The 11,195-nt window shown below is 41.2% G+C and overlaps 1 protein-coding gene across 1 annotated transcript in view; it reads left to right on the top strand.

Annotated features, from left to right (window-relative positions):
• MCF2 (MCF.2 cell line derived transforming sequence) overlaps positions 1–11,195 on the top strand; it is a 67,793-nt gene that overhangs the window by 17,348 nt on the left and 39,250 nt on the right. Inside the window, exons 4-7 of the mRNA XM_035005846.1 lie at positions 6,295–6,414; positions 7,205–7,321; positions 8,858–9,007; positions 10,836–10,969. Of these exons, the coding sequence (XP_034861737.1) occupies positions 6,295–6,414; positions 7,205–7,321; positions 8,858–9,007; positions 10,836–10,969 (521 nt within the window). The remainder of the gene's footprint in view (positions 1–6,294; positions 6,415–7,204; positions 7,322–8,857; positions 9,008–10,835; positions 10,970–11,195) is intronic.

The following is an 11,195-nucleotide window of genomic DNA, read 5'->3' as shown; positions in this document are numbered from 1 at the left end:
GGACCTGAGCCGAAGGCAGTTGCTTCACCGACTGAGCCACCCAGGCGTCCCTTAAAAAAAAAACTTTAAAAAATGTTGTATTTGAGTCTAGTTGACACCCAGTGTTACATTAGTTTCGGGTGTATAGCATAGCGGTTGGACGCTTCTTTGGGTTATGCTGTGCTCCCGATGAGTGTAGCTACCATCTGTCACCGTACAATGCTATACGATCTCATTTTCTATATTCCCTGTGCTACATATATATACATTTTTTTTGCTAAAGAAAGCTATGAAAAGTAGTCATTCATGTGAGGTTGTGGATTTGCTGTAACTGCACAATATGGCAAGCACCTATTTAGGTTTGGGATAAGTAAAGGGGACCGGGATTGAAAAATCCAGTATATCTGATTTGCACGTGGGATTTGATGGGCATGAGGGATAGAAACCATATACAGGGTCTGAACTTTGTGATTTCATTTTCTGAAAAAACATAACTGACCATTCAGATGGAATTGTTGGAGTGCCACCCAGCTGTTTGGTGGTTGTATAGCTATTGCCTACAAGGTATTTATTGCTCCAAATGGCTATTAATTTTGAGAGTAGCTATTAGTCTAACAGAGCACATGTGTTCTAGGAAGATCTGCATGGTAGCAAAATAAAGATTCTAAAATTATCATATAATGAAAAACATTGTAAATGTAATTATACAGGCAATAACTGAAGTTTTCATCCTTGAAAATACATTTTCTTTAAAAATGCTAATTTTTATGGGCTTTTTGTGACAAGCAAATCACTAAGCATTTTGAAGGAATTAAGGAAGGAGAATGTCTGATAAAATAGGAAGTTTTAAGAATGATCTGATTAGAATGTAGAATTATCTTTAGAAGGATTTTTTTTTTACAGGTGTCAGTGTTTGGGATAAACCACTTTATCAAATATAGGCAGTAACTGATTTTTTTAGATTTTATTTATTTATTTCAGAGAGGGCACAGAGGAAGAGGGAGAGGGAGAAGCAGATTCCCCACTGAGCAGGGAGCCTGACGCAGGGCTTGATCCCAGGAGTCTGAGATCTTGACCTGAGCCGAAGGCAGATGCTTAACTGACTGAGCCACCCAGGCACCCTATAAGCAATACCTGATTTAATAAACAACTAACAGGGGTGCCGGACTGGCTCAGTCAGAAGAGCGTGTGACTCTTGATATCAGGGTCGTGAGTTTGAGCCCCATGTTGGGTGTAAGAGATAACTTAAAAGTAAGTAAAATAAAAATAAATAACTTTGAAAAATAAAATGGTTAAAATGTTAAAAAAAAAATAGCTAACATAAGATCCCTGACTTATAAGCAGCTGAATACCCCCAAACCCTGTCTGTACTTGCTTTCCTATGGATTCTGTGGGCAGTGCTTCTGCTTTTCTCTCCTCTCAACTTTGTTCCTTCCTGTGTTGTCCTTGGACCTAGCTGCTGGGACAGCGTTGCTCTCCTAGGAATGGCAAGCTGGAGACCAGGGCCTTACCTTAGGGCAGAGAGTTGCCACATGGCCTTCTGTGTTTCTAATAGTATCCTCACCCTGCTTTTTTGCTCTGTACCCCCTGACAATTTGGGAGGTGGGGGAGTATTCCAGGCTTTAAGTTGGTCAGCCCTAGGGCCTTGCATCTAGAGATTTCCTATGTGATACCAGAGAATATGAATGTTAAGGAAAGTCAGAAAAAGATGATGAGATCAGGTCAACCTAGAGTCCATGAAAGAATAAAACAAATTTTGCTTGAAGTGTTGGCAAAGGTAGGGTGCTTTCAATTTCATTTAAGAGAAAAAAAAAGTGAAAAGGCAAGCTGGGTCAAGACAGGTTAAGTATCATAATGATTCTGGGAATCTACCTATTTGAAGAAGAAGGAAAGGCTTCACTCCTAAAGTGAATGGGATAGAAGTAGAATCTATGCTCTCAATCTAAAAATAGGTCCAGAGTTCTTACAAGTCTGTCAGAGTCTCCCCATCAGCAAGCCTTTATCGATATTCCACAAGTTTTCTACCTAAACCCACTTGCTTTTAGATCCAAGAATCCAAGGTAAAATTTAAAAATGCTCTTATTTTTTTAGGGTTTACAGATGCCTTTATATTCATTGTTTATTTTTAGCCCTACAATAACTATAGGACGTATGTACCCTGTTTAGCATAAAATAAAATACACATTATGTACATACTATAGGGTAGGTTATATATCCCATTGGGGCTCTCTGTCTCTACTTCTGGTTCTCTTTACATGTTAGCTGTGTTCTTTGAGATAAGCTTCCTCTTGCTGCAGGGCTTGTGGCCGCCAGCAGTTCTGGAACTGCCCCCTCCAAGTTTTCCTCCGGCAGCACCAGTTTGAATAATCCCAGGGTGGGACTTGGGTCCTCCTTACATCAGCTTTTCATCCCACTGCTAATCACGGTGAGGTGCCTTGGGAGGGCAAGGTCAGGTAGAAAGATGGCAGTTCTCATTTGGAACCCATATTAACACTAATAAGAGGCTATCTCAGTCCGTTTGGGCTGCAGTAACAGAATAGCATAGCCTGGCTTATAAACAACAGGTATTTATTTCTCACAGCTGTGGAGGCTGGAAGTCCAAGATCAGGGTGCTGGCAGATTCGGTATCTGGTGAGAGCCTGCTTTCTGGTTCAGACACGGCTGTCTTTTCTCTGCGTCTTCACGTGGCAGAAGGGGTGAGGGGTCTCTCTGGGGTCTCTCTCTTTTTTTTTAAGATTTTATTTATTTATTTGACAGAGAGAGACCCAGCGAGAGAGGGAACACAAGCAGGGGGAGTGGGAGAGGGAGAAGCAGGCTTCCCGTGGAGCAGGGAGCCCAACACGGGGCTCGATCCCAGGACCCTGGGATCAACGACCTGAACCAAAGGCAGACGCTTAATGGCTGAGCCACCCAGGTGCCCTTGGGGTCTCTTTTATGACACTTACGCCCTTATGCTCGCTCCGCCCTGATGACCTAATCACCTCCCAAATGCCTCACCTCCTAATACCCTCACACTGAGGGCTAGGTTTCAACATGAATTTTGAGGGACATAACCATTTAGTATACAGCAGAGGGGAAAAGGTTTCTCATGAAGGGAGAGGGTAGCACACACATGGCCATCTGGGGGAGTAATGAGTTGTACCATTTGTGTCTATTTAGAATCACTGATTAATTTGATTTGATTTTAACCTCTTTCACCTATTTGTGAGTCTCACAGCCCTCTTGCCTGCTGTGGTTCTCATTGCCACTTAACTGTTGTTGTTTTATTACCGTCTCAAATTGAATTTAAAGATTTTATTTATTTATTTTAGAGAGAGAGAGAGAACACGAGTGGGGTGAGGGGCAGAGGGAGAAGCAAACTCCCTGCTGAGCAGGGAGCCTGATGCAGGGCTTGATCCTAGGACTTCAGGATCATGACCCAAGCCAGAGGCAGACACTTAAACGGCTGAGCCTCCCAAGGCGCCCCTAAAGATTTTTTAAGTAATCTCTACATCCAACGTGGGGCTTGAACTCACAGCACTGAGCTCAAGAGTCCCATGCTCCACTGACTGAGCCAGCCAGGCACCCTCAAATTGAATTTTTTTTAATTTTTAAAATTTTTAAAGAAGATTTTATCTATTTGAGAGAATGAGAGAGTGCACAAGCGGGAGGGGCAGAGGGAGAAGGAGTGAGAATCCCAAGCAGACTCTGTGCACAGCCCAACACATGGCTTGATCCCAGGACCCTGAGATCATGACCTGAGCAGAAATCAAGAGTCAGATACTTATCTGATGGAGTCACCCAGGCGCCCCCCTGGTTTTTTTTTTTTTTTTGGAGAGAAAAAAATCCCCAATTTATTTTTATTTTTTAAAAAATATTTTATTTATTTATTTGACAGAGAGAGAGAGCACAAGCAGGGAGAGAGGCAGAGGGAGAAGCAGGCTCCCCGCCAAGCAGGGAGCCCGATGCGGGGCTCGATCCCAGGACCCTGGGATCATGACCTGAGCTGAAGGCAGACGCCTAATGACTGAGCCACCCAGGCGCCCCTCCCCAGTTTTTTTTTTTAAAGATTTATTTATTTATTTTAGAGAGAGCAGGAGGAGGGGCAGAGGGAGAGGGAGAAGGAGAGAAGCAGACTCTGTGCTGAGTGCGGAGCCCGACACGGAGCGCAGTCCCAAGACCTGAGCTGAAATCAAGAGTCAGAGGCTTAACCGACTGAGCCACCCAGGCACCCCTCCCAAAATCCCCAGTTTCAAATGTGTTTTACCCGAGAGTCTAGGTCTTATACCTGAGTGAAAGTTACTCTTTGTTACGAGATTTTATTTTTTAGAGCAGGTTTAGGGTCACAGCAAATCGAGCACAGAAAGTGCAGAGTTCCCATATAACCCTGTCTCCACCGTATCTTATTAATTTTTGTTTTATAGTTTTGTTCCGTTATTAATATTGCAGCATGCCTGAAAGATGGCTCTATTTTAAGCATTTTTGTCATGTTTGTCTTTGTTCTGCTTTAATACGCTGTCTGGGGGCTGATGACTTCCAGCTCAACATTCCCAGGCCAGACTTCTTTCCCTCTGGACTTGTCCACACGTCTGTCTGATGGACATCATCTGGATGTCCTGCTGACCCTTCCAGCCCCATGTGTCCAGGAATGGGGAATCAGTATCTTGTCCCCCTCCTTATAACCTGCTTCTCCTGGCGCGCCGGGCTGGCTCAGTTGGAAGAGCATGCGACTCTTGATCCTCAAGGTTGTGAGTTTGAGCCCCATGTTGGGTGCAGAGATTACTAAAAAAAAAAAAAAATTAATAAACTTAAAAAACCTGCTTCTCCTGCATTCCCCATGTCAGCGAGGGTCATGCCATGCACCCCATTACTCGAGCAATTGGTTATTGACTGGCCCAGTCTCTCCTTTCTTATCAGACACATTCTGTCATCATGTCTTGCAGATTGCACCTCCTAAACTCATCCACCCTGGTCTGGATTACTGGACCGGCCTCCTAGCTCATCTGGCTGTTTCCACTCTTGTCCAAATCCAGTCCTTTCCTAAAGCCAAAGTGATCCTTCTAAAATGCAGATCTGATTCTCTTGCTCTGCTGCCTAAAACCTCTTAGAGTTTCCCCTTTCCCCCAGGGAAAAATCCAAGGTCTTTCCTGATCTGGCTCCTGCCCATCTTTCTAATACCACCTCCCATTGCCACACTCCCCTGCATCATTTTCCTGTACCTTTCCTGACTGGGACCTCTTGAAGAGATGGGGCAGTGCACAGTGATTAAGAGCAGACTCGGGTGCAGATTAAGACCTCACCAGCTGGGGCAAGTTATATTCTTAAAGTCTCTGAGCCTCACTTTATTTGTAAGAGAGGATGGCCTAACTACTTCACAGGATTATTATGAAGAGGCTCTATGATAATGTTGGCAAAATACTTGACACAGTAAGCATTTGATATGTGGTGGTTTATTATTAATATTGGGCCACACTATTCTCTCTCTCACTAATTTTACCTAGTGCTTTCCTTGTAGCAATTATGCCTTGACCACCTACTGCCTGTCAGTATTCTAGAAACTGGGGGAAACATTGGTGCTCCGGAATGAAATTCTGATCCAGTTAATTCCTTTTTATGCTTCAAAGAGACCATTTTGACCTTTCTAGGTCTAGGATGCTCTGTGCTACCACTTCCTGTTGCATATTATTCTATAATTCCTTTGTTTCACTTATCAACTTGGGTTATAGAGTTAACAGTTACTGATGGACTGCACTATTAGACTGTCATTTTCTTGCAAGCTGGGGAGGGACTACATCTTATTAATTTGGGCACACTGAATGCTAACAGTGCGTGCACTTAACTACATGGAGCGGACACGTAGATGATACTCAGTGAATGTTGCTTGGATGAAAATAAAAATAGGATTCCACAGAACAGGTTTCTTCCACCGTTTAGTGCAGGTACACAATGTTGAAGCTCCCTTTGGCTTTTAGGGTTATCCCAGGAGCCTGCCTCCTAATTCTGTTTCCCAGGGAATAAATGCAGTTCAAGTGCAAATGACTAACTTTAAAATGAAGTTCAAGGGTAGAATTCTTTGTAACTTGGGATTTACTGTAGTGTGAGAAAATTCCATGCCGTGGACGTTGCGAGGGTCTGATCTGATGACCTTACACTAGTTTTATTTCTGTTTCCGTGTTTTTAGATTCTATCAATATCCATTTTTAAAGTTTTGTCCTTTTAGTGGCCTTTATTACTTTCAAAGTCATTTCCTTTAATTGCATATTTTCTGCTACGTGCTCAGTTGAGTGCATGTTTTGACAATTTTTTCTTTCTTTCCTGTGTTTCTTCTTTCTGCAGGTTTCCTTTCCTGGGAACTTGCACTTGGTTTTGGTTCTGCGTCCTACCAGTTTTCTTCAGCGAACTTTCACAGACATTGGATTTCGATTTAGCCAGGAAGACTTCATGCTCAAATTACCAGTAAGAGTATATTATTTAAATGTTTTCTTTCTTTAGTTCTCATGAAGACTTTGTACCATGCTGTTGATGTTTTACCTGTGCTCACAGAGCATTTAAAAGAAAAAGAATTTGTCTTCCCAAACTATAAATTTGAAACGCCTAAAAGTCTTCTGCTTCTGTTGTTAAAATAAAGGAATAGTCTAATCAGTTTGTAACAAGCAATTCCTTTTGAAAAAGATCTATGTCACATACGTTACATGTGTGTGTGTATATGCGTGCATGTGTGTATATAAAATCAGGACATTTTATTTTTAGAAAAAAAAATTGAGTGTGTGTTTTATGTATTTGACTCCCATGAACTTACATCCTGAGCTAGTTCATAGTACTATGATCTTTTTTTTTTTAAGCTATTTTTATACGTTTTTAGGGTCAGGAATAGAGTCCTCATAAATTATGATACTTTTGCCAAGATTAGTCCCTCCTCCTAAGTTCTAACTTACCACATTAAAGCCCTTTTACTTTGGTGTAGGCGTAACATTCTTTCAGAAGGTGCAAAATTTTAGATCAAGGAGAATTAGGCCTTTGGGTTTCTATGGAGATTAATTTTGCTTTACAGAGAAATGTTTTGTAAATGAAAACTGTGATTACTTAAAGTAGTGCATACGTCTGTGGGGGGATGTACAGGAGAGAACTGTTGGAACCATTTATACAAGATAACTTTGTGCTAATGAATGCTAAAGTTCATTGTACAGTTGAATGGAGGGATGCCATGAAGGGCAGTTAACAGTGTCTTTCTTGCTTATTTATATAGGTGGTTATGCTGAGCTCAGTTAGTGATTTGCTGACATACATTGATGACAAGCAATTAACCCCTGAGTTAGGCGGCACCTTGCAGTACTGCCACAGTGAATGGATCATCTTCAGAAATGTATGTTGCTTTTGCCCTTACTGTAGAGCCTATAGTTCATATTCACCTTTAAATCTAGTTCTAGAATTTTCTCCTCTTGGGGAAAAACAGATTTCTGGGGCTCCCATTTTTCAAAAACATATAATTCAACATCTTGATTTTCTTCCATAGGGAATAATCTAGAAATGATGAAGAGTCACTGAGGATGGCAATTGAAGGAAAGGCTTAGGGAATAAGGAGATGATGCTCTGCCCACCCCCTCCTGTGGCCATGTAGTAACTTGAAGAAACAAAGGGTTTGGGTTCAAATCGTGGCACTGCTATTGTTAGCTATACAACCTGGCACAAGTTATAGAACCTCTCTGATTCTCAGTTTACCCAATTATAAAGTGGAAATAATAGTACTTTAGCTCAGAAGGATATTGGGAAGATCAAATGAGATAAGCCCTCAAAAATGTGAGTAATATTATTAATCTCATTATAGTGATGCTTTTGAGACAGATTTATAGCAGAGATTCCTTCTGTTCTAGAAATTTACAAATAAGCAAGGGCCCCATGCCTCAAGGTGTGAGTTTATAGTATAAGAATCTTTACTCCAAATCCCAGAGATTAGGGAACGCTTCTGAAGGAAATGATATCTAATTAAATCAGGATTCTTTTTTCCTCATCTTTATTTGTCATTCAGCAGTTCTGTTCACTCGTATGGAAGTGTATTGTCAAAGTTAGTGGTGTCTAGCCTTTAATTACCTATGAAACTGTAAATAAAAGAGCAGATAACCTTGAGCTGCATGGGAAACAGAGGGTTTATATGGTCTCTACATGTTGCCCTTTTTTTTCCTGAGTCACTAATTTTGGAAACAATCAACAACACAACCTTACTTGACATTTTAGGGCAACAGAGCTTTTGGGATCACAATTTCAAATCTTCTGCCTGAATGAATTGTTGTGACCAGTTTGTTACCCCATCACCTTTGTCCTTTGCTGTGTTTGGAATGTTAATGCTTGCTCATAAGTTATAATAAAGGAATGTCAAGTGGCTTTGATGTTCTCATCTCTTCAGAAGTAAAGTTAGTATAAAGCAATTTTACACTTGCAGAGTTTAATAGGATAGGCCTAAACAAAGGCTGAAAACAAATTTCTCAGTACATGGCATCTTTAAGAAATTGTTTTCAGGGCCGCCGGGCTGGCTCTGTTGGAGGGGCATGCAACTCTTGATCTCAGGGGTCATGAGTTTGAGCCCCATGTTGGGTGTAGAGATTACTAGAAAAAAGAAACTTGAAAAAAAAAAAGAAATTGTTTTCAATGGTGTTCAAGAAATAAGTACAGATGTTTGGGTAAAAGACATTCACGAAGACTCTTAACCTCACATTAGTTTTGTAGAGGCTTAGATGCAAAATTAGAGTTGATTGCCAAGGGCAATGCCAACTTTCCTTAGCAGAGGAGAGGTCATAGTATATGTGTGTTGTCAGAGCTAAATAAAAGTAAACACAATTACTGATCCAGGTATTGATACGCTGTCAGTTTCCATGGAATTAAAAGGATCACTGGCTCTTTGCAGGCTATAGAAAATTTTGCTCTCACAGTGAAAGAAATGGCTCAGGTGTTACAGTCCTTTGGAACCGAACTGGCTGAGACAGAACTACCAGATGATATTCCTTCAATAGAAGAAATTCTTGCAGTTCGTGCTGAAAGGTATCACATGTTAAAGGTATGTCTGATAGAGTTAACAAACAAAAGTTATCCATGGTCTTTCTTTTCCTAGAAAGGTGTTCAGTGTATGTCCTTTTCATGCTGATTGGTGGATAGGGAGACAACAGGGGAGAACGTCCTGGATGTGTTGAATGTAAGTGTCCCCTTTGCAAATGGTGCCTTCTCTTGAGAAGTTCTTTATTTGTTGATAGAATAGTTTTTAAGTGCCCCGGAAGTAGAAATCCATAGTGATCTTTGTTATTGTGTATTCTTTATCTTATCAAAAGGCCCTCTCATTTAGAAAGCTGGAGAATCAAAAGGCAGACGGGTGTTCTAGTTTAATATCCACCACAGGTGCAACGTGAAATGGAGAAGGAGAACTTGAGGAGGAATCAGGGGGCCTGTGACCAAGGCAAACATTGCTAAATGATTACAAGCTTTCTTTTCCATAGAGTACTAGTTTGTTTGTTTGTTTGTTTAAGCAGGCTCCACACCCAACGTGGGGCTTGAACTGATGTCCTTGAGACCAAGAGTTGCATGCTTTGCCAACTGAGCCAGCCAGGTGCCCCCAGAGTACTAGTTTTTGATGTTTTGTACAATAGACCTTAGATGGCAAGTTGATTTTGCCCTCCTGCCCAGTTGTCTGGAGTGTTGGCTTATGAAGGATTCTGAGTCACCATTCAGACAATCACCAAGTACTTTGAGATTCACCTTCCCCAGAAAGTTTAAGAATGATCTGAACAAAAAAAAGAGATTGATCTAAAGAAGCACCTGTATAGTAATTCATGTCCTTCATAGGATAGTAGGCTTGCTGGGGGGCACTCACAGGTACAAGCTCTATGTAGAGGTGACATTTTTATTTTATTTTTTTATTTTTTTGAGGTGACATTTTTAAATTAAGAAGAGGAGAGAAACTGAAATTTTGAATCATAATCTAAAAGTAAAACTGTTCAAAGAAAGACAGCTCTGTCCCTCTTAAGCTGTGTGATTGGAGAATTTGCTTACCCTCTCTCTGAGTTGGAGTTACCTTACGTGCACAATGAGGTTGATGATGATGATGCATGCATACCTTGTAGGTTCGCTGTGAGGATGAAATGGAGTATGTGATGTATGTACAACAGTGTTTGGCACATAGCTGGTACTTCATAAGTACTTGCTCTTCATGTCTGTGTTCTTATTCATATTGGTGGTGGTGTCCTGAAACTTGTTCCCAAATACACGTACGCCCGAATTTTTTGCTTAACATTTCAGAGGACCCTTGGATCTCCTGAAGGAAGTCATAGATCACTCTTAGATGCCTGAAGAATCTACCCACCAAGGTTAAGACCTTCTGAATAGAAAGAAGCATATGCTTCATGACGAATTAATTAATCCAAACGTGAAGTAACGTCATACGTATGGCAGGCACTAATTGGTAATGATTAAGGCTTAGTAGGAAAGGCATCAGACTCTATTTGAATATGCATTAAATATTATTTTAGCTGTATGCTTTCTAGTGTACTAGACTTCATTATGCTACTTCTGCTTTATTGGAGCATATTAAAAATATTAGTAGAATAGAATAAATGAGAACTTTCTACCAGTAAGAGGAGACTACAAATGGAGCACCAGGTACTTCTGCCCATAAAGATCTTATAAAAATACTGATTGCAACATCCATCTCAGCAGGCGGAGACTTCTTGGAGATCCTCATGGGTTTTAGATTCTGTGGGACTGACATACTCTGTAAAGGCCGTTCTAGAACGGCTGTTTCTCTTCTGCGTGCTGTAGGTGTATGCTTCCTTCTCTTTAGGTCATTCAGATTAGGGGACTAGCGGGCTAATTCGTCCCATCGCGCTTTTTTACAGAATGATATTACAGCAGTAACCAAAGAGGGAAAAATCCTCCTCACAAGTCTGGAAGTGCCTGGCATTGAAGACGCTGTCGGTTCAAGGCTTGAACACCGTCACCATGTAAACGGTGACTGGCAGACTGTTAACAAGTGAGTACTCTCCTTTTGGTTTGGAGTTACTTATTTTATACTTTTGAAAGGGAATTATACATTTGCTGCCATCTGTTAAGTGGGAAAATATTCCTGGACCTCTGGGAACCTGAGAACACCTTCCCTGGAAGAGAGTAGTTTGCTTGTAAAAGAGGTTCCGTGGACATCAATGGTCTCTTCATGGACCACGTGTCACGGTGTCTGACATTGCCTGTAATTCTTTTTT

The sequence above is a fragment of the Mirounga leonina genome, unplaced genomic scaffold (assembly GCF_011800145.1).
Source record: "Mirounga leonina isolate KUSES-001 unplaced genomic scaffold, KU_Mleo_1.0 Mir_101664, whole genome shotgun sequence".
Classification (NCBI taxonomy): Eukaryota; Metazoa; Chordata; class Mammalia; order Carnivora; family Phocidae; genus Mirounga; species Mirounga leonina.
Note: the sequence above shows the minus strand (reverse complement) of the source record. Positions and strands in the feature narration are given on the sequence as shown.